The 24,471-nt window shown below is 40.0% G+C and overlaps 1 protein-coding gene across 1 annotated transcript in view; it reads left to right on the top strand.

The window, feature by feature from the left end:
* Positions 1–24,471, top strand: part of MEGF10 (multiple EGF like domains 10) — a 149,765-nt gene that overhangs the window by 99,792 nt on the left and 25,502 nt on the right. The window contains exons 10-14 of the mRNA XM_024193361.2: positions 3,073–3,247; positions 4,191–4,311; positions 7,404–7,567; positions 11,578–11,680; positions 23,620–23,766. Coding sequence (XP_024049129.1) covers positions 3,073–3,247; positions 4,191–4,311; positions 7,404–7,567; positions 11,578–11,680; positions 23,620–23,766 — 710 coding nt within the window. The remainder of the gene's footprint in view (positions 1–3,072; positions 3,248–4,190; positions 4,312–7,403; positions 7,568–11,577; positions 11,681–23,619; positions 23,767–24,471) is intronic.

The raw sequence follows: 24,471 nt of genomic DNA, 5'->3' as shown, positions 1-24,471 counted from the left end.
GGTGGCATCTGATGATCATTTGAAAACTTTAGAAGATACAGAATGCAGCTCCTCACTTACCTAGTGGTAATTCTTACAGGGAGAAAACTACACCTATTCTCCAGAGAGTGCCCTGTTTTCCAGTTAATTTCTGAATGCAGTTCAAGTTGTATTATTTTTTATCTGATAAGCTTGTCAGGGCTTTCTGCTTCATCATTGTTTCATCCTGGCAGTTGAGATCAGCTGGAACACTCAACCTGGCATGCCAAGGTCATTCTTAATAGTGGGGCCTTGACTCAGGACTTATTCATGATCTCAGGTTTAACACAACCCCAGTATGTTGCTCTTCAGAGCATACCTATTTTCTCATGCTTTTTCTGAGACAAGAGTGGATGAGATGAAGAGGGATGGATTCAGTTTATGTGTGCTGATAGTGTTTTTAATGTTGACATTAGGTCATTTTGTATTTCTGGATGGGTTTTTTATGGTGGAATTGTACATATAAATTGCCTAGGGAAGTTGTGGAATCTCCATCATTGGAGATTTTTAAGAGCAGGTTAGACAAACACCTGTCAGGGATGGTCTAGATAATACTTAGTTCTGCCATGAGTGCAGGGGACCGGACTAGGTAACCTCTCAAGGTCCCTTCCGATCCTATGATTCTATGATATACATAGCTTTTTCATCAGACCATTTTATAAATTGAAATAAATATATGGCATAAAGTGTGCCAGAAAACTGCAGACTTAAATAACTTTATTTATATTATTACCAAATATACTGAAATTTATCTTAGTGCTTATATAGGAAATATACATATATGTCCCTAAATTGTGAACAAAAATGAACAGGAAAAAAAGCAGAAATACTTGCAGCATCTCTCAACGTCTATTCTACCTCCCTATCTTAACACACAAATCTTATTGCCAATTAAGCTAACTGCATGAGAATCATCAAAAAGCTTCAAAAGTGCTCCAGCTTCCTACATCTAATTACAAATTACAGAATACTAATTTTGGTGTCAATCAATATATGTGCGAGTATGCCTTACTAATACTCACTGGGGGACACAGAATATCAATGCCTCTGTCTGCCTCATATGCTACACTCTTTAAAAAAAAAAAAAAAGGGCAGCTCAAAGGATTTATTTCCTGAAATCACTGCACCCCTAATTTTAATTTTTTATATATTTATCTTATTTCTTCATGCAATGCTGCCTATTGTTGGGCAGGTTGAGAATGCTTTCCATATCACTGAATACCTCCTGTAGTGATAAGAAATATGGGGATTAGATCCAAAATGCCTCTGGAGGCATACAGAAAAGCAATTAGGTATAGGGAACTTATTTCTCAGGGAATACATTTCTGCCTCTCTTTCTACATCATGTGTTTCCTGAGGTTAATATGTATTTCATTTGAGAATATTTCCATTCCAGCCCCAATTACCTGCTGGTGTTCTAATATTTTAATATATAGACTGTTCTCAGCAAACACCACATAGCCTGTTGGTGTGGCTTGATCTGTTTCCATACACACTAGATCAGTGGCTCTCAAACTTTTGTACTGGTGACCCCTTTCACATAGCAAGCCTCTGAGTGCGACCCCCCCTTATAAATTAAAAACACTTTTATATATTTAACACCATTATAAATGCTGGAGGCAAAGCAGGGTTTGGGGTGGAGGTTTACAGCTCGTGACCTCCCATGTAATAGCCTCGCGACCCCCTGAGGGGTCCCGACCCCCAGTTTGAGAACCCCTGCACTAAATAGACCACTCTAAACTTCTCAGTTGAAAAGATCAGGGGCTAGATTTTCCTCTCATTGACAGCAGTTTTACACAAACTAGTCATGCTTTGTTAAAAAGAGATGTATACATTTAATGCCACATTCCCTATTTTCACTTGTGACTATTTTAAAGATGATGATTATTAATTCTACAACACCCAAAAATACTTTTCATACCTTCAAATAGGAAAAAAAACCATCTCTCAGTTTTATTCATGTGTACACACACACACACACACACACACACACACACAAAGTCAGCAAATGAAGGAAGTCTAAAGGCATATAAAACTTCCTTGATGTCATGGGTCATTTAATGTGTCTGGACTTAGACACATTTTTTCCACCACACTTCAGGGGACTTTACTTCAATCAGTGCCGGAAGACTATCTTTAAACAGTCTTCCTATTGTAAATATATTTGATTTGGATATTGAAGCTTTCCTTTGGTGAGAATTAAGCAAGTGCTTTGTCTGCCAGAGTGCCACAGAGTACTCCATTGTGTCCACTTTTCCAGCACATATATCTTAGCACAGCTGATGATGTCCATTTGTTATGAGGCAACAGCTGTCTGACTGGCCATTCAATGGAACTGCTGTTTCAGGTAGAGACAGCTGGTCTATCACCAGGTATGTACAGTGTAGACTAGACACATTCTAAAAGGTCACTGAGTTTGACAGTGCCTCTGACTTCTCCCTATGAAAGTGATTTGGTATCATTTCTTGGAAAGAAGCCAGTTATACACTTCTCAACCACAGCTTTAAAGAGAAGAGCATTCATGTTACTCTTTGAATGTTGCTTTATTAAAGAAACTCGTCATCTTTCTCAGACAAAAGGATTATATTTCTAAATGGGCTTTGTAAGAAAATAAGATGCTGATTTTAACCATTATTTGAAAAATAATTATGTTTTAGTTACAGCTGAATTACCAAGAAGCATAGATGGATGCTTGAATTTTTCACCATTTAAATATTTTTCATGTCATGAAAATTACAGTCATGAAAGGTAACTGTAGCATATGTAGGGTTTTTTCGACACAGAAATGGAAAAGATAGATCTTTTCTTTTCAAACTAAATAAACACATAGATTTGTAAGTATGTGTCTTTATGTTGTATTATGTTACATTATACTAATTGTGTGTGTGTTGTGTATGTTTAGTTTGGGGGAAATATATATCTTTATACACAATATATGAAGTCCTTTAAACAACATATCTGTAACAGCATGTCGTTCTCTGAAAAAAATTACATTGGGATCTTGGTGTCATATTTAGTCCCAAATTATTTATTCCTTTCATCTTCTTCTGCCAGCTGTCACCCTATGTCTGGAGAATGCTCCTGCAAGCCAGGCTGGTCTGGACTCTACTGTAATGAGACATGTTCTCCTGGATTCTATGGTGAATCTTGTCAACAGATCTGCAGCTGCCAAAATGGTGCTGACTGTGATAGTGTGACTGGAAAATGCATCTGTGCCCCTGGATTTAAGGTAAATAATTCTGAAGTTCACAGTTTATTTTTTTCCTTTACTTCCTTCACTTAGGGCCCGTTCAGTGAAATGCTGAGTGTACTCCTTCCTGTGAGGTTACTGGGAGGTCAAAGCATTCAGCTTGTCACTTGTCATAAGTCGCTTAGCTCCTTGTGGGACAGGCTCATAAAGGAAAAAAATTGCATTTGGATCTCTTAAAAATAATGTAGTGATGAGAATGGAAAAGTGCTAATAAGGTATACATACCTACTACAACAGAAAGGAATCGGGGGAACTGTGACTGTTGCAGCACTAATCTGTGGATTTAAGTAACTATTTTATAGTAAAAATCTACAATAAATACAGTTATTTCTACAAATCATGATACCTGATTTCAGTGGTTCTCACAGATGTTTGTTCTTATATAGAAATTTGATGATACTAAAAATGTAACCTTGAAGACATACTATGGTACTTCTTTTCTTCTATCAGTAATACTGTGCATAGTAGAAAGAGCACTTTAATCAAATGATATTTTTTGGAATATTGTATATGTCCAAATTGTTTTCCATTACATTACCATTTTACATTACACTCTGCTTTCGTAAATTGCTTCTTTGTACAGTAGTACTGAATATTGGCTTACCCAAGTGCTGGCAGGTATGTGACATGCTCTCCCACATCAACTAATGTAAAACAAATACTTATTGTAGATTTAAAGAGTATTAAGAGCCTTGCTTAATGATTTCCTGTAAACCCAGGCTGACCTGATGACAGCCTAGAATGTGACATGGTCTGCACATTTTCTTATACTTGTAATACTATAACAACAGTCAGTCTCTCAGAAAGGGGTTGACAAGTCAGTTAAATCTAGGATTAGAGAAAGTGCTGGTGATATTTTATTGTTTGAACTCTCGTTGATGTTTTGTCAAATATTTTTTTAATATATTTGTGTATGTTTTAGGATTCTGATTGTGCTACTCCTTGCCCTCCGGGAACCTATGGAGTAAACTGTTCCTCTGTGTGCAACTGCAAAAATCAAGCCATCTGTTCTCCGGTGGATGGTTCTTGTACCTGCAAAGCAGGTCAGAGTGCCTAACAAATTAGTCTCCCATCTCTGTAATCAGTCATCAGTATAAGTTATTTATACACATCAAAATGAGCTTTTGAAATAGAGAAGAAGAAATAAACACAAACTTAAACTAAAAAAGAGCCAGGCACTAAGGCCATAACAATGCTGGCTCCCTCCACTGTTCAGAAAGGTGACAAACAGAAAAATATCTTCTCAGAGACAATTGTGGGCAGCTTGCCTTTGCCACCACTATTCTGCTTTGTATCCACACACCCTTCACATTGCTCTCTGTGCAGGTCACACTGGAGTTGTAGATGCCGGGGGGATCACTGGTACCCACCCCAAGCTAGAATGCTGCTCTCTTCTCTGGAGCTGCTGAGCATAAGTTACTGTAGGTTTCCTTGTGAGTGTATTTGTCAGCAGCCCTACTTGACTGTATACTTCTTTTCAACTCCCACTCCAAATCAGCATGAATCTGAGCAAGCTCCAGGTCACTGCAGCTCTCCATCCCACCGTGGACACGTGACATTCTTCCTGCCTGTTCAGCACCACTCTCTATACCCCCAAAATCATCATCTCCCCCTTGACTCCCCCACACCTTTCCAGCTCAATCCTGTGTTCTCCAATCATTCTCTGACTTCATCCCAACACTTACCCTACTCCCCTTCTCAGCCTCACCATCGCTAGTGCGAGGTACTGCTCCTTCATTCCTCAGCACCCCCACTTTGACCCCACTCAGCTGGCTCTGCCTCCATCAGTATCACCCATCCCACTTTCTTTCATAACCCTCTACTTCTCTGCTTGGCATTCTCTCCCTGCCATAACTTGCAAACCCTCCATGTACCACCTGTGCTCCCCAGCTCACCTTTTCCCACAGCAGATGTTGGTGTGACCTTGCCTGTATATGGCAGGGATGCAGACTGTTTGCAAATTCTCCAGCCATGTGTTCTGCAAATAGAAAGGAGCATGACAAGAACTCCATTTTCCCTCTCTCATACAAGGTTCTACAGCCCTGCCTCATGTCTCCATGTAGTTCCTGTCCAAAGGAATATTTAAGGTGAAGGTACATGTAAGGATATTTTCTTACACACACAGAGCCTGAGGTTGTCCCCCTATCATCTGCAGGTGGAGAAAACCTTAAAAGCAGGAGAACCATCTTGGCTGTGCTGCTAGATTGGTCAGGGGAAATGGGCAGGCCACAGAATGCTGAGCAGGGGACTCCTGCACCTCCTATGTGCCATGGAGCTCTCCTCTAAAGTGCCTCACTTCTTAGAGGCACAGGAAGGGGATTTGGAGGTGTGGCAGAATCAGCAGGGAAGTGACTAGTTGATTAGCTGCTCCAGGGATTCGTAGGCCTAAATCCCCCATGTAGCAGGTATGCTGGCATCCAATCTACTACTATAATCTATGTGCTGTAATAGTGGCATTGGGCAGATTCGGACTTGCAGCCGCCCTTTGCCAAATGGCTGGATTGGGAGGAGAAATATTGCTTTCCTCAGACCCCTACCCAAAGGTCATTTGCTTGGGCCTTGTGAGAATTGAACAGAAGGTAGAATTTTACCCAACTTATTTAATACTAAGATGAACAAATAACTGAATTTAATTGTTTTGCTAAGCATTAAACAAATACTTGTCATAGCAAAAATAGTGTTGGACACAATTGCTAAATAAGGTGAGGATCATATCTACCCCTCTTGCAATGTGTTATCCCTTTATGGTATTTCTGAAGAGCTCTGGGTTAAACCCCATTGATTTCAGTGGGATCAGATTTTTACCCTCCATTTTCAAATATTCCATGTATTTACATGTACTATTTCCCCAAAATTGCTCTACATTTTTTCATTAAGAACCATGTTGTTGCCCAGCTCTGGCAATGGAACAGGGAGCAAGACAGTGATGAGTCTGTGAAGGGGGAAGTGGGACAGATTTGTGGGGGGTGGGTCAGAGAGTGTTTGGGGAATATGATGTACTAGAAACATTCCAAATTTCATATGATTCTTCATGGAATTGCTTACTTTAATGATGCTTGTATTACAGGATGAAATGTAGGGCATGAAGGGATAGAACACAAATCCTGGAAAGAATATTGTGGAAAAATGTGTTTCCATATTTTAATTATTACAATGCAATATTTGCAACAAATATTTTTTCCTGAATTAAGCCCTAAGTTCTGTAGTTAGAAATCCAGAGCACAAGGCAGATTCATGACAACATGTGTTCTGAATAGCTTATTGATTAGATTCAGTACAGTTATTTTTACCTCCGCTTACTGTAAACAGAGTATAGAAATAGAAACCTAACTTGTGTCACTGTCGATGATAGCATATGACTACTTGGCTGTTATATCCAATAGATGTATAGTATCATGTTTTTAAAAGCTTTCTGCTTTTCTGCTTACTTCAGTGTGTACTTCCTGAGTCATTTCTCTGACTTAATCACTGTTTGAAGCATCAACTTATAGGCATCTTCTAATTTGTACTGGGGTTATTTTTAAATATTCAGAAGGAAGTGGGGAATCTCCTGAAGCATCTCATATCTGTCTTTGGAAAAACCCACCTCACATAATGACTTTTTCACTTATCTATTTTTTTTATCCTTGGTTTCTTCTGCCAAGATCACTGTTATGACTGCACCATAGCTCTGTCTGCACTGAATATAGTCTGCAAAGAGCCCATCAGAAAAACTACTAAAGAAGTAGCAAATACATACCCTATATGAGCAACTTTGTTTTTAAGAAGAACTGACCATATTTTCTAAGGAATAAATTATTTTTTTTATGCTGTCCCTTGCAAAATTCAAAATAGTTTAGTGCATTTCAGTGAGCATTCTCAAGGTGTCCTGTTTTCCCTTCAGATGTACTATTAATTGCTTTCAAATGTTGACACCAATTTATAAAGTGTGCTGTGCACAGCTGTTACAGGTGCACAAGGACACCTCTGTTTGAACTTGAGCAAGGCCTCAGCTGGGAGGACTAATACACTTTCATAGGCTACATGGCCATCCTTGCTGCTGTGTGTCACTGAGAGATTCCTGAAGAGGAACCTCCCAGCAAAGGAAGAGAAACATGTCTTTGTTTAATATGACACTTCATTTTTGTCGTGGCAGGTTGGCATGGTGTGGATTGTTCAATAAACTGTCCCAGTGGCACATGGGGTCTTGGTTGTAATTTAACTTGCCAGTGCCTTAATGGAGGGGCTTGCAATGCTTTGGATGGAACCTGTACCTGTGCTCCAGGTTGGAGAGGGGAAAAGTGTGAACTCACTTGCCAGGTAATTAAAATTCATTCAATGATGAGCTATAGGGTTTCTGTTATAAGTGGCCTGATCCTGCAAAACTTCCAACTGAGGGTATTTCTACTGAGTACAATGGGCTCCTCAGCTGCGTATATGAATATACAATACTTTTTTGTGCCTTCATATTGAAAATTTGACTCCAGATGTTTCGCTGACTGTTTCAGAACTTGTCAAGCTTAGTTAGAGTCAAATTCTGCCCTTAGTTACAACGGTATAAATCAGGAGTCACCCAAACTATTTCAATGAAGATATTTCAAAATGAGCATGTAAACAAAAAAAATGTAACCTCCAATTAACAAAAATTACTCTGAATATAAGAATGTGTTTAACTAGGTTAGTTTGTCTTCCATCATTAAAATAAAATCCAAATGAAAATCTTTCTCTCTCCTTCAACCAGATGTACATAATCTTTTGTTGTAGTAGCTTGTTGTCTTCCTCTGCTTCAGAGCTTTGTCTGCTACTTCCAATATTTAAGCAATTTCTCAGGGAACCACAAAAAAATCTGGGTTTTAATAGAGGAAACTTTATAATCAATATAGAACAGAGTTTTACTCAAGATCTTTGAGAGTACTGTGAGTCAGACACTTGGGGGTACTGTGAGTCAGAATGCCTAGTAAAGGTGGTGGTCTCTTGATTAAGCTTTACTGCATCTCATTTCTTCCAGCCTGTTGACCCACACCCTTATGCTTCCTCAATTCTATCTCCATTTCTTCTTCTTCTTCTTCTTCTTCTTTTTTTTGCTTCCAGAGACCTGCAAATCTGTTTGTCTCATCTCTCTTTTTCTTCTACAGACCCTCCTTCTGGTACAATTGTTTTTCTAGAGCAGGCTAGAAAACTCAGATTTTCCCCCAGGAACATTTTAGTAGGAAAATCCCCTTTTGAAATTTTCCCATTGGGAAATTTCAGTTTTCTCACAGGCAATGTATAAAATGTGGTAAAGTAGTTCCCTATCGACCTTTCTCACTGTTCCCCAGTTTTTTCAGCTGGGAAAGAGCAAAAAAAGGGAGCTAAATAAACTATGTTTCACTTTTAAAAGTAACACTTTCAATTTTAAGGGTTAAAAGTGAAAGTGTTACTTTGTCTTTTAAAGTGTTAATTTCAGAGGGAAAGTAACACGTTCACATTTGACATTGTTAAGTGCTAAGATGTAACTACTGGCAAATGGGAAACAGTCAGATATTGGAGTGGTGGGGGAAATTCACAATTTCAGAATGAAAACATTGGAATCTTTTTTAAATAATTGTTTTTTCTCTGCTTTTTTTCTGTTTCAAATACATTTCAGAAATGAAAAAAAATCATCCAAAATTTGTTTCCAATGAAATCTTGTCTTCCAATGAAAAGAAAACTTTTTTGTGAAGAAGACTCTCTTGTGGAGTTATGGATAAAGAGAAGCTTTGGGTTAATTCAATTACAGATGAATTACCTGAATTGCACATGAACCCTGTAAATTCCCCACCCCTGCCACTTCCACATATATGTGTTTTGCTTAGCTCCATTTTTTTCAATGACGTGGTGGTGTGAGCAGCTGGATTACAACATGTCTGACAGCCATACCTGTGCTACTTCATTGCATCCGGATTATGCAGCTCTAGGAGCAATCAGGAGTTAAATTTTGGGGCACTGTTTTGCTTTTAATTAATTTTCTCCACAAAGTAACACAATATAATATAACTTAACATACTAAAATGAAAACACATTCTGTACAAACAGAAAACGGATAGGGTACTAACAATATAAGCACATACAATGCTTCCAACAAGAATATGAATTAAGCTCCTAGAAAACAGGATCAGATTTCTTTAAAACTACCTTGTCTATCTGATTCTGCAAAAAGCTGAATGCCCTCAACTTGCATTGGCTTGCATTAGCACCTTCCAATATTGGCTCCCTAAGAGAGAGCTGCTCTTTCAAGGCTGCTAACCACAGCAGTCCACTATTTTCAGCAAAACAACACCCACAAATACTAACCTTTATCAAATGCTTTTTCCATCTCAAAATTCTGTAACATGAGAATAAACAAAAAAACTAATTTGAATGTAAGTCTTTACATATGTCTTATCTCTAAGCGTAGGGAGATAAAGTGGGTGAGGTAATATCTTTTATTGGACTTCTGTTGAAGAGAGAGAGACAAGGTTTTGCACTTACACTGAGATCATCTTCTCTAAGCTTGCTGTTTAAATTATAAAATCTTCAGGACAGGGACTGTGTTGAGTACACAGTTGAAAATTAACAAATTAATATTATGAAAAGTGAATATTTTTGAAGTACACATAATTTATCCATTAGAGTTTCCATCCATAAATATTTCCCCTCCGCTTTTATTATGTGAGAAATGTTTTTGTCAACGAGAAAATAAGTTATTTATTTGGGCCCACTTTAATATCCACATTCATTATTAAATTGATCCTCCTGACTAATACTTTCTCCCAAAAAACATAGATCAGAGGAAGTGCATATGACATAATATATGTACTGAAGTTTTATTTTTTAGCCCATATCTCCAACAGTTATTAAACTTGAATCTAGACCTCATTAGTTTTCCTGTGTCCAATGTGGTCTGGGGAAAAAAATTTTTATTATTTCAGCCACAATTTCAGGCTGTATACTTAGGTTGGTCATTCCAGTTCTGGTGAGCATAGGATATATCTTTTTATTAAAATTACAGCTCATATTAGTACTCAAAAGTAAGTGAGTTTGCAGTGTCTTATTTCTGCTATGTCTTACTTATAAATTACCCCCTTTCCAGAATATATTTGAGGATTTTCTTTCTTCACAAATCTGATTATATGCAAAGGAAGTACTTCCCTTAATCTCTTCTTCTCCCTTACATTAAAATGGATTATTGAGATAAGTAAGACACTACTTATTCTTGAGTCGTGTGCAGAGCAGTGCAGTACAGTTCAGTGTTGTTCTGTTTTGGAATTGAAAGACTGGTAGTTGAATGGCCAGATCCTGTGGAACTCTATACAAATGTAGGCATGAGTATCAAGAAACAGCAGATGAATCTTGATTTAGGCTGCATTTCAAGTTCTGATGTTACTATGACCATATTTGTAGCCTTGGTATTTAAATTATCCTACTGTACTAGCTTTTTAAACAGTGCTGTGTGTTTTTCTTTTCTTGTTTTCTTTTATGCAGGTGGTGCCAGGCACATAAGTGTGATTATACTACCTATTCTGCCTTATATTTCATTTTGGTTCCAACCCCCTTTTCTGTAGTTGCACATTACTGCTAAACTTTTCTTTCTTCTGGGAGGTTGAACTAGTGGTTTTCCTTGGTGCAGTTTCCAGGGTTGGCTTGATGGGGAATTGTCTCTAAAATCAGTTTACCCTCTCCTACTTAACAGAAACTAAATGCAGTTAGAATTGGGTTCCATTAGAATCCCATGGAAATCATCTGAATTGCATTGGGCAAATTTAGAGGAGAATTTGACCCCTTATGTCAAATCCATCATACACCAGCTTTCCATCAATCCTCAGAAATGCTACAGCACTAAAAAATAATCTTTGTCTTACATCATTGTCCCATCTCCTTTTGCAATCAGTAAGCATCCTTCCCATTGTCAGGTTGCATTTACTGTAATGCAAAAGAAGGGAATTTTAATAAAAAGAAAGTGAGGCTGTTTGTGCTTATTTATAAAAGATTTATATGTAAAATGCAGTCCTAGTATCACTGCAAGCTAAAAGTTGTACTTCCATACTTCTACTTTCTACTGAGTTCATTATAAATGGCATCACTAAATGGCATCCTTCTTGGCAATCTTAATAGAGAGGTCAAGGACTGAGTCAGTATGGAAACTGAATTACTCCCTCCTTCAAGGTCTCTCCAGGTTTCAGGTCAGGTTTTAGGGCCATTAGTGGGACAGTGCAAGGAAGCTGCAGTAAAGGAAGATTGTTGCTGCTTGAGAGAGGACTGATCAGAACTTGTTCTCCTCTAACTCTCTTTTTTAGCTCTCGTGGTTTCAGCTATGTTTTTTGTTCTGACAGGATGGCACATATGGAATGGACTGTGCTGAACGCTGTGATTGCAGCCATGCAGATGGCTGTCATCCAACCACTGGTTACTGTCGCTGTCTCCCTGGATGGTCAGGTAAAACAGAGATTAATATGAGGGTTAAAAAAATGCTGACAACCTAAATAAGGTGGGACCCAATCATTCCTTTTGCTGGGCAGAGAAGATCCAGACTGGTAGTTTCTGGGATGGGAAGTACAGAAAGATGGGAATGCCACCTCCATGGCATGTGTTCCCTTTCATGGAATGTAAAGCTCCCTAGGATCTGGGCTCTGCATACATTTGGGAGTGGAAGTGGGAAGTCTCAAAATGCAGCCAACCTCCACACCATGGTCCCTTCAAGACAAGGTTGGTAATTGTGTGGATATCTAAGGTAATGCTGACAGAGCCCCACCTGCACCATCCCCAAGGAGACTTTTTAACACTCAAGCACTAGGCAGCCAGCCAGTGGGATCATGGCTCCTGCAGAAGCTGTGTTGTCAGTAGAACTGTCTGAAATTATTTGCACACACATTTTTTCTGATGAAAAATAAGCTTTAAAAAAGCTGAAATTTTGGTAAAATTTCTGTAACATTTGTAGTGATTTTTTATTCAATTTTTTGTCAAAATTGTGTTTGAAATTGTTACTGAACACTTTTATTTTCAGAAAAATGTTTTCAGTAAATGAAAATGTTCATTGTTTTTATTGTGATTTTGATTAAAAAAAATTGATGATAAAAATGTTGTGGAAACTTGCAAAAAACAAACAATTGGTCCATTCCAAACACTGTGAAACAGAAGAGGTTTAGAAATTTATTATGAGACTCTTGTTCCATTTTTTTCTACCAGCTGTACAGTAACTCCTCACTTAACATTGTCCCGGTTGTTATGTCCCTGATCTATTAGAGAACATACTCATTTATAGTTGCGCAATGTTTCCTTATAACGTTGTTTGGCTGAGCAGGCTTGGAACCAGGGTGGGCTGGCAGCCCCCTATCAGCTCACCTCCACCACCACCCCCAACGCCTCCCACCTCTCAGCAGCCTTGAGGATCAGCAACTTCCCCCTCCCTCCCCGCAATCAGCTGTTTCGCGGGTGTATAGGAGGCTCTGGGGGAGTGGGAGGGAGAAGAGTGAGGATGCAGCGCTTGACAAGTTATAGCATATTTTTCTGCTCACAGAAAGTTTGCAGACAGACTGATTTCCTCAAACATAAGCAATATTTGTATTTACGTGGTTTATTTTGCAAGTTTATATTTTAACTCTGTGGATAGATCACAGACATTTCAATGTAAGTATTTGATACTCAATATTTGAAATTCATGCGTTGGTTAGCTGTTGCAATTGGTTATAACTTGTGTTATACTGTTTCTGTTCTCTGATCGGTTATGTTTAGTTCTTACAATCAGGTGAGGCACTGACAAAGCCAGTGAGGCTTTGATTCTTGCAGAAAGAGAAAGGAACTAGCAAGGATTCATAGACCTTGCCTGAACTATCGTTCTAGTGTGTAGAATACTGTACAATTTATTGACTGGCTGAAGAGCTTAAATTAATTTTCACTTGTCAAGTTCATACAAAATAACTTTTTGCACCAAAATTCTCATATTGTGTGTTTGGTTCCCGATTATGAGCATGAGTGTGCAGGGTTGGTGTGTGTAATCGGATGTCTTCACAAATTGTGCAGGCACAGGTAAGAAGACCAACTGAAAAATTGTCCATTAGTCTCTTAATATGGAGGCAAATAGTCATAAAGGCCAGCATCTTTTTATAAAACTTCAAAGGAAACTTCAAAAATATAACACATTTGTTGTAATGACTTTAGTAGAATCATGACAAACTTTTTTATAACGGGTCTTTCCATAAAAAAATATTAGAGACTTGAAAATTATCAATAGAATATTCTAAACTAGATTGTGGCCAAGACTTTTAAACATAGCACAACTCTCCTGTCCTATTTGAAGCCAGTTACTGAAAAGAGGGCAATGACTATACATTTTTGCTTCTTTCAAAGTTAATTTGCCTTTTAGACTTAGGGATGAGAAACGTTTGCAAAAAAAAAAAAAAAAAAAAAAGCCTCACACATGGTTATGGGTGAAATTGAGTCTCCCTGATGATGTCATCTTGGCAGTGTGTGTAAGAGAGACTAGTTTCAACATGTCACTGATGTCTAGACATACAGTATCTTATAAACAAAATAGTTTTCTTATACTGTCTGAAAAAATCCTCCACCCACACACCATGGGTCAGACTGACAGCCATGCGGCAGCCACACTTATTTATGAATGTACTTATATTTAGAACAGAAAAAAAAAAGATAATACTTTAGAAAGAGGTTCTAAAATGGCTGTGCCATAGATTCACATTTTAGTGATGGCACTTTGACTGTTGGGGGAAAACAGACTAATAGTGGTGAAGATATCTTTTGTTATAACAGCAATTTAAACAGATTGGTAGTGTATGAAAAATGAATGGAGATACTGAAACGCAACAACATAAGATGATTAGATTTTTAAAATGAGATCATTGAGCTGGTATATGCTAGGATTAAAAACTCCAAATTCTGTAGTTTACAGAGATATCAGACCTGATCCTGCTTCCACTGAAGTCAAGGAGAAATGTACAAGTGGAAGGGACCCTGAGAGATCATCAAGCCCTGCTGCCTGAAGTGAGGCAGGACCAAGTAAACCTAGACCATCCTGGCAAATGTTTGTCCAAGCTGTTCTTAAAAACCTTCAATGATGGGGATTCCACAACCTTCCTTAGAAGCCTGTTACAGAGCTTAATTACCCTTAGAGTTAAAAAGGTTTTCTGAATATCTGACCCAGAAGTCCCCAATCGGTGGGGCATGCCCCCTAGGGTGGCGCAGAGGAACATATGGAGAGGCACAGGGGGCAGGGAGGGAGCACCATACAGCTCCATTCCTGGCCCTGGCCCCAGTCCCGGCCCCGGCTGCCGGCTCTGTGCCTGGGGTCCTGGCTGCCGGCCCCACTCCTGGGGCTCCGTTCCTGGCCGTGGCCAGGGGTTCAGCTGCCGGCTCCATGCCCAGGGTTGGTTTGGCATGATTTGTTCTTGATAAATCTATGCTAGCTATTTCTTATAACCCTATTATTCTCTAGGTGCTTACAAACTGATTAATAATTTGTTCCAGTATCTTGACAGGTATCAAAGTTAGGCTGACTGGTCTATAATTTCCTGGGTCATCTTAGGGTATGTCTACACTGCAATTAAACACCTGCGCCTGGCCCATGTCAGCCAACTCAGGCTCATGGAGCTCAGGCTACAGAGCTGTAAAATTGCAGTGTCGATGTCAGGGCTTGGCCTGGGGCCTGGGCTCTGGGACCCTCCCCTCTTGCAGGGTTCCAGAGCATGGGTTCCAGCCCAAGCCCGGACATCTACGCTGCAGTTTTATAGCCCCGTAGTCTGAGCCCTGTGAGCCTAGTCAGGCCTCTACAGGTGTTCAGTAGAAATGTAGACATGCCCCTAGTTCCCCTTTTTAAAGAGAGGTATTATGTTTTCTCTTCTCCAGTCCTCTGGGACCTCACCCACACTCCATGAGTTCTCAAAGATAATTGCTAACAGTTCCTAGATTGATTCAGCTAGTTCCTTAAGTACCCTAGGATGAATTTCATCAAGCACTTATCTAAATATTCTTTAACCTGTTCTTTCCCAATTTTGGCTTTTGTTTCTTCCTCCTTGTTGTTAATATTAACAAAGAATATTGCTATCGACTTTATTGCAAATAGGATTCAGCTCTTCGAAAATACTGTGTCTGTGTCTTCCCTTTTAAAAGAAAAGCAGATATTAGGCATTTTCAAATGGTAGTTTTGTACATCAGAGGAATATTATGCAATAGATTGATTTTGTGGCATCAAGTATGATCTTAAGAGGGTGCTGAGCAATTGTTAAAGTCAGTAGCAGTTGTGGTATTTATGGGGGAGCAGGTACACAGCCAATACATGTAACATTTGGTAGTTAGCACTTTTCCTCAGTTTTCATTATTCCTCCTAAGGGTCATTTGTGTGCCTAGCATCATGGGTAGCAGTGTGGTGGGGAAGTAGGGCTTCTACGTGTCCTATTCATACAGGTGGTTCGGAAAGGGCAGAAGAGGGCGTGGGGTGGGGGCCGGGCTTGGCTTCACCTCCTCCTCCCAAAACACAGTGGGCTGGGGAGCTGCACCAGCATGCTGGGGAATGTGCACTGCACCAGACATAGACCTGGTACAAGTTATTCCTCATGAGCAGTGAGCGAACTGGCTGCTCCTGAGGCAGCACAACAGTATCTTCTACTGTTACACAGTGAGAGGTTTATGTTAAGAATGTTCATCCTAAAGGAAACCCCACCCTGTTTAGAGAATTCAAGCTAAGAATGCTCACCCTATGAGAACCCAGCCCTGTTTAGAACTTAAACTAAGAATGTTCACCATATAGAAGCCCCACCCTGCTTTGAACAGCTGGAATTAATGGAGTGGCTTATTTTCTGGTTCTCACTATTCTGATGCATTCCAGGAGCCACTTGAATTATTATGGTATAAAAGGGACGCACCCACACACATTTCAGATGACCTCTGTGCATAGCCCCACCCTTCGTCCCTTGCCATCTTTCACTCTATTTTTTAATGTCTTCATTTGGATGGAGAAGAATAAATAGGACAATGGAAAAGAGTAATGTGCTTTAAAATAAGAGAGCCTTAAAACTAAGAGACTTACACACACACAAACCCCTTATTGTTAAATTGTACCAAATTTAATGGTCACTATGTGTCCATGCACGTTAATTTACATATGTATATATTTTTGGTATTTCCAGTTCTCATCTTAAGCTCTGGGTACTCTATATCTAATAAAAACAAACAATAGTTTAAACTTCCATTTTAAACCTAATGCGCTTGGATACTATGCATATTCCTCTCAATAATCATTATCCAGCAACTTCAGTAACATAACAAAGCTATTATCCTTATCCCCTAATTTCACCTCTTCCACAAACAGCCATGAAAAAAGTGGAGTTTGGAGCAGGCCAGTAAAATTAGCAAATCCAGGCAGTAACAGGCCAAGACGTTCCACCGAACCAGTGTAAAAAGCACAAGATTTTATTTCAGACAACTTAAAATATGCCTTATTTCTTAGTGATAACACATTATTCTTTTGCTATGTTACACACTATTTTGTTAGATGTTTGGAGACCCTGAAGTAATATCATGTCATACTGATACTGCACATGCAATTTTAAAAATCAATTTCAGGCTTACGTGGTGCTGGGGATTATGAAATATGCTATGTATATCAAAACAATAGCACTGGCTTATGGAAAAGACAGATGCAATAATTCCTGTCTATGTTATGCCAGCAACATGTACAGTATTCAACCATATGTTATGCCAGACAGGATGTTGGTGGCTTTTCCCTAACCTGGACACCTGCTGATACTAGTCAGATTGTCTGTCACCATATGTGTCTGCTGTAATGAGGAAGTGTTGTATTTTTACCATGTGATCCTGACATTACTTTGGGAGCCACGCTTGTTATTGAATAGAAAAGTGAATGGCCATAATTATCAAAATCTGCCTCATGGATGTAAATAAGCAGGTTCTCTGGGACGCCTGAATTCTCTCTCTCTCTCTCTCTCTGTCTATCTTTTATTCAGTATGCATTTTTGCATACTGTGGGCTTGTCTCCACTTATCAGTGGATCAACGCTGCGGCGATCGATCCACCAGGAGTTGATTTAGTGAGTCCAGTGAAGACCCACTAAATCGACCGCAGATCATTCTCCTGTCAACTCCGGTACTCCACCAGAACAAGAAGAGTAAGGGGAGTCGACAGGAGAGCGTCTCCCATCGACATAGCATAGCGTGGACCCCGCGGTAAGTAGATCTAAGCTACATCAACTTGAGTTATGCTACTAATGTAACTCAAATTGTGTAGCTTAGATCGATTTTCCCCCCATAGTGTGTGATATCTTTTGTGTCTTTTTTTTCTGTGCCATTCCCTCCCCACATTAACAGCAAAAAATGATCCATTTCAGCATAGATGAGAAGAGGATCACTGACTCTTTAAAAAGATTACTGTAATAAATGGTGTGTATAGCACTAGTGCCCTGAAGGAATTATAATGCTCAGCTGTGTGTCATAGGCACTATACTGCTGACAGCTGAAGGAGATTCTTGTTTTGCTCAGTTGACTGGTGTCTGTAATTTGGAAGCATAAGGATCTGAGTCCTATCTCTGCAATCTCAGTGAGTGCTATAGCATACTGACAGCCATCACCATAAATCATATTGCCACACATTTGTGATAATTCTGTACTATGATAAAGAGCACATTTATTTTCCAAAACACATGGTATGATAAAGCCTTTGTTCAATAACACTTTTTGTTTTGTCCCATATTGTTTTACAGTGAGTTCATTGTGTCCCCAGACCTGTTGGGGTTGTGCACTCTGACTCCTTCTATATACAGAGGCGATAGTGCTTTCTTTTTAAGAACAAACTTTCAATAGATTAACATAAGAAAAGGAGACGTTATTTTATTTCTTTTTCCTGTGGCTGTTCAGAATCTGATAACTGAAAAGTTAAGTATTATTAGACAGGGTGGCAGTGTGTCGAAACAATAGAGCCTTGAAAAGAAAAGATCACCCACTAAAAACTGTGAAATCTTAGAAGTAACTGGGTTCTTCCTTTAATAAAATAAACAAGATGTGTGCTACCAGCCTGTTTCAGCAGGGATTTTGTAGAAAGGTTGGTGCTGGCTTGCTCCCTACAAAAGCAGCTGGAGACTTATTCCTTCCCCAGATACAAATCAGTATATGTACCTGTCTGCTTATATGTGCCCCTTTCCCCTCCACCCCCAATACAGTGGAACTGCCTTGCTTATAGTGAACTTAGATATAATGAAATTCCATTTATAATAAAGTGGATGGAAAGTTCAGAATTGTTTCAATGCGTTACGTTGTGCAAATTGAAATTCCAAATGGTCTGAACTGATATGAAAATCTGTGATCCTGTATTTTCTCCAGTTGGAGACACTGAAGTTCTATCTATTCCCCCAGCTTCCCCTAATTGGACATCAAGGGCTCCCCCTCTTCTCAGCTGGAGACAATGAAGGCATCCCCAACAACCATATCCCCATTGAGACTGTCCACCTCTGCACCCTGTGCTCTCTCTATCAAGCACTCACCCCAACCTGATTCCCTTCTCAGTGTTCACTCACTCATCTAGTAAAGAATTAGAGAAGCTTTCCTTGGTTTTCTCCATTATAGGATGCACCTGCTTTCCCTCTCAGGTGTCTGAGCTTTCTTTTGAACTGAAGTATTGTAAGTTTAAGGAAAAGTGTTTCTCATGTGAATAAGAACAAGGGATGAAATCCTGCGCCCCATTGAAATCAGTGGAAGGCCAAGATTTTATGGAACATTTTGAGGGCCTGATCCTGCTCTCAAATGCAGTGTTCTGTGTCAGGATTAACTCCAGTGTATAGGAGTTATAGTAGGTTAAAAACAGGTCTTGACTCTGTTCCTTAAGGCTATAATGGGAGACTCCATATGCCATACAGGGTATAAATACACTGGCATAATAGCATGATATTTATCTTATTGTATGTTGGACTATTTTCCTCAGTGAAATGGAGGGTGGGTAAGCTAGAAAGCATGCTCAGTGTCTGGGAACAATAGTTTTGCCTGTGTCACTACAGATCAGAAATAATTATTTATGGAATTTTCCTCTTAAAGGACAAAATAAATAAGCCATGAGCTTTCAATGTGGATTGATTTGGATAGATCACTTACTCTCAAAATATTAAAAGTACAGTGTATGGAGTATGTAAACATTCTGCTAGTATGGCTGAAAACACTGATACCCCAAAAGAATTATTTACTTCAGTCATGCAATTCAGATGCCGAGGGAATACTGATTTAGATGTGGGGCCCTTGGCATAAAGCACTGGGCATTAAATGCATGAGCATTTCTTCAGAGCTGCTTAGCTGAAGTTTATCATGACCATTCAGCTATTGCCTAGCAACTTGTGGAAGCAATCAAAGAGCTCTTTGTCCACAGCTCTGGCAAAAACATTTCTTCACAGATCTCCTTATCAGGATCAAAAGCAACACACAAACCTATCAAAAATACTTTTATTGGATAAGAAAGAAAATACACATTTTTAAATCAAATTGTTCATCACCATGTCATACTGGTTATGTCAAAACATCTCTTGCAAACCCCACTAAAATCTTGTTTTCCTCAGTTCATAGCTTTGCTATAAAGCTTAGCTCTCTTTTCTGAAATGTAGTATACAAAATCAGAGCTTGGAGAATTCTTTGTCTTTTTTGTTTAATCTTTTTGAAATTTCTACCCTTCTCTCAAAAATAAGTTAGTTTTTAAGTTATACAGATGTAAAAATTAAAACTAAATTTTCCTGTTTTTAAGTTCTTTTTTGTGTTCCTCTGAATAACAACTAATAGATGAGATATTTTAAAATATGTAGATAGAGATACAATATGTCATTAAATTAGTATATGTTCCTCTCTGCTTATACATGCCCCAACTCCCAATACAGTGGAACCTGCCTTGCTTATACTGAACTTAGATATAATGAAATTCCCTGTATAATGAAGTGGATGGAAAGTTCAGAATTATTTCAATGCATTACGTTGTGCAAATTGCAATTCCAAATACAGCAGTCACCATTAAAAATGCAACATTTGCCCATAGTTATGGACAGTAGTATCTGAGATACAATGTTTTTTCCTTTGCTAAGTATCCTGAAATAATTCTCCACCTGATCACCTTCACCCATCAGAAAACACATGGGAAGAGGATAAGAAAAAGGAAATCTTTAAAGTTTTCTTCATGGAAGTATCTCCTTGACCACTATAGGGGGAAAGGGCTTGTCTTTTTTTCTTGTTCCTCCATGGCTCAGGTTGGGTCCCCCAAACCTCATTGACCCTATGGGCCTGGGACTCTGCCGCTTCTACACTAATGTCCCCACATAGCATGGTTGTCATGATCAGTGATTTTCAAACTTTTTTTCTGGGAACCCAGTTGAAGAAAATTGTTGATGCCCGCGCCCCAACGGAGCTGGGGATGCAGGGTTTAGGTTGTGGGAGGGGTTCAGGGCTGAGGCAGAGGGTTGAGGTGCAGGGGCAAGGGCTGCGGGGTGGGGCCAGGAATGAGGGGTTCAGGATGTGTGAGGGGGCTCTGGGCTGGGGCAGAGGGTTGGGGTGCGGGAGGGGGCCAGGGCTCTGGGCTGGGCGTGCAGGCTCTGGGGTGGGGCCAGGGATGAGGGGTTTAGGGTGCAGGAGGGGGCTCTGGGTTGGGGGGGGCTTAGGGCTGGGGCAGTGGGTTGGGGTGTGGGAGGGGGTCAGGGCTCTGGGCTGGGGATTCAAGCTCTGGGCTGGGGCCAGGGATGAGGGGTATGGGGTGCTGGAGGACTCTGGGTTTGGAAGGGGCTCAGGGCTGGGGCAGAGGGGTGGGATGTGGGGCAAGGGCTTATGTCCAGCGGCTCCCGGTCAGTGGCGCAGCCGGGGTGCTTAGGCAGGCTTCCCGCCTGTCCTGGCACCGCGGACTGCCCTGCGCCCTGGAAGCAGCCTGCCAGCAGCAGTTCTGGCTCCTAGGTGAAGGCGCGCACACGGCTCTGTGCAGCTCTTGCCCACAGGCACCACCCCCCCCCCCAGCTACCATTGGCCGGGAACTGGCCAATGGGAGTGCGGAGCCAGTGCTTGGGGCGGGGGCAGCGCGCGGAGCCCCGTGGCCCCTTCTGCCTAGAAGCCGGACCCACTGCTGGCCGCTTCCGTGGCGCAGCGTGGTGTCAGAGCAGGAAGGCACTAGCCTGCCTTAGCTGGGCAGCACCGCCCATGGGACTTTTAATGCTGACCAGAGCCGCTGGGTCACTAAGCAAGGCGACCCAGTGCCGTACATGCTGCGACCCAGTACTGGGTCGCAACCCGAACTTTGAAAAACACTGTCATAGAGGCTTCTCAAATTTGGGTTCCTAAATAAGTCCATATTTAGGCATCTAACTAAGTGGTCTAATTTTCAGACATGCTAAAATCCCACAGTTCTCACTGATTTCAAATGGGGGTCCTTAACATGTCTCAATATCAGGCCACTTAGGTGCCTAAATATGGACTTATTTGTCTAATGTTAGGTACCCAAATTTGAAAATATTGGCCCAAGTTATTGAGAAGCTGGTTGTTTTGTGTCTTAACTGTAGATAAAAGGACAATCAAGATACCTATGTAGGCAAAAAATCAAATGTGATGGTGGTATTGTTAAGATACAGGAACTCTTTCACCTCATGGCAATAAAAATTCTTTTCAGGTCAATATTAAGCGAAGGGTTGTTATTATCTTATGGCTGTTCGGTGACCTGTATCTGGATTCTAATAGAAAAATGTTTTCACTACTGTTGGCACTGTTTTGGCCCCCTTTTTGACAGTCTTAACAGAGAGGCAAAAGATTTAAGAATCTGGAGATTCACCTTTCCTCTAACCAGAGAGGTGCTCATTCCTTAATTAGATTCAGGCAGTTTGCAGGGCAGTTGTTGCGGGGCTGGGAGCGGGAGGGGAGGGGAATGACACTGTGCCTGTATGGATGAATAAGGTAATTTATTTTCAAGGATTTTCAGCATTTCACTAACACTAGATATTCACTTTTCAGTGTTTTTTAGAAGATTTTTCTCAAATATCACATGTGAAACTGTCTGTTTTGCCTTTTTTGAAAAGTCTGACAGTAAGTGACCAGAACCATATTTTGCTGGAAATACTTCTAAAGCAAGTCGTACTTGTGGCTGGATTTAGTCCATTTTTTCTTTAGCCAAATGATTCATTCAATAGAGGCACTACAATAATCGTCAGTTGCTAATGCAAAGTACTGTAGACACAATAAGGTCTGAGTACCACAGTAGTTGCTTACTGGCATTTAACATGCGGGGGACTTTTCAGAAGTGGGTAGAAAAGAAATAAAATCAGGAAAGTTAGATTTAAGGTTGCTGGTTTGTAAAGAAAAAATGTCTATGATTCTAATTACCAGTTCATATTATGATTTGTGCCTGTTTCTGTATTGGGGTTCAGGTCATGGCAATTTTATATTCAGTTTTGTGCCAAAAACAGACAAAATACTGAATGACGGATGTCCTTAGTACTGTGTTGCAGCTAAGCATTTTGGAATGCTCACATGGTGTGTTTTGAAACCTTTTGTGTGCTCTACATTTTTTCATTTGGTATGAGGCTTAGTGGTAATCAGCTCACCACTAATTAGAAGTCATTCCCTGTCCTGATCACTATTGTTACATGAAATTATCTCAGGCCTTAAGAATTTTTACATTCAGAAGAGAAGTTTCAGCAGTAGCTTGCTTTGTCTTGTATATTTTCCTCACAAAGAAGTGATAATGATCTTCTGCTATCTGGAATGATCATTACAGAGGAACCAAAAGCCATGTATGCCGCATTTGGATTATTTTGCACTTTTCCATTTCCTTTCTCTTTGCAGCTGGTAAACAGAACATACTCATGGTGAAAATGAGGGGTGGACAAGGCCTGGTTTTATAAAGGTCATGGGAGACACCAAAAACTTTTGTAATACTGGAGCGTTGGCTACTTGGGGGCTTCAGCCCTGTGGAATTCTTAAGCTTTGCTAAGCTGAAGCTAAGCACCTGAAGAGTTCCTAAATCATTGTGGCTTAACTTCAGTTTTACAGATCTTAAAAGCTCAGCAGGAATGAAGCTTGAAGGTAGGATCTCCTGTAGCTCATATGTTCTGTGGAAGCAGAGCTGCAGCGATGCTTTCCTGCTGTAGAGCTTAGGATCAAATCCTGCACACAAGTAATCAAAGTGGGAATATAAAGGGATCCAGTGTTGTGGAGTCCAGGAAAGGCAGAAGCAGGGAGAAGAGCCTGATTAAAGAATGGGATGAAATCCTGATCCTATTAAAGTCTATGGGAGTTTTGCCCTTGACTTCCATGGGGCCAGGATTTCACCCTGTTTGTTATCTGTGGTCTATAGAATCTGACTACTGGTGCTGCTGGTGACATCTCTGTGTATTTAATGGCTTGCAGGTATACATTGTGACAGCGTGTGTGCCGAGGGTCAATGGGGTCCAAACTGTTCATTGTCCTGTTACTGCAAAAATGGAGCTTCGTGCTCTCCAGATGATGGAATCTGTGAATGTGCACCAGGATACAGAGGCACCACTTGTCAAAGAAGTAAGGACAATGCTTTAAGATTTTATTCCCTTCTTCCTTTTTAAAATATGTGTATCATATAACTCTATGTGGTTTTGCCAATATATGATGTAACAGGCCCACATTCTGCATTTTAATTGTGTTAATATACAAGGGGAAACGAAACATGTGCTTTATGTACAGTTATCAAATAATTCCCATCAGTAATCATCATCTTCTTGTTACTATAGTTTTATACTTTTATTTATTATTTATATACTGCTATAGTAAAGAGTCTTACAATCAAAGTCCAAAATTTTCAAATCCAAGTTCCTAATTTCAGGGTCCTAAATCCATATTTAGGCAACTAAATAAAAGAAGCCTGATTTTCAGAAGCACTGAACATCTGCATTTCCCACTGAGTTCAATGGCAGTTACTAGTCTAATTATTACTATTATTTAACAATTATGTTGCAGGAGCACCTAGATGCCAACCAGTTCAGGGTCTCATTGTGCTAGGCACTAACATAGTATACAGTACACAAATGAATTATATGTACAGACATATAAATATGAAAGGTTTTGCAATCTAAAAGACACTACATAACAGAGGAGACAAACAAATGGGCTGAGGTGGGGTGGCAAAAAACAGGATCACAAAAATAATAGGGGGTGCACAATTCTTAACCACCAAAGAGTACTAATCACTATTCACCACCTTGCTAGGTTTTTCAGACTGTATTTTTC

The sequence above is a fragment of the Terrapene carolina genome, unplaced genomic scaffold, assembly GCF_002925995.2.
Source record: "Terrapene carolina triunguis isolate 2854851 unplaced genomic scaffold, T_m_triunguis-2.0 Scaffold113, whole genome shotgun sequence".
Classification (NCBI taxonomy): Eukaryota; Metazoa; Chordata; order Testudines; family Emydidae; genus Terrapene; species Terrapene triunguis.
The sequence above is the reverse complement of the archived record's forward strand: the minus strand, read 5'-3'. Positions and strand labels throughout refer to the sequence as shown.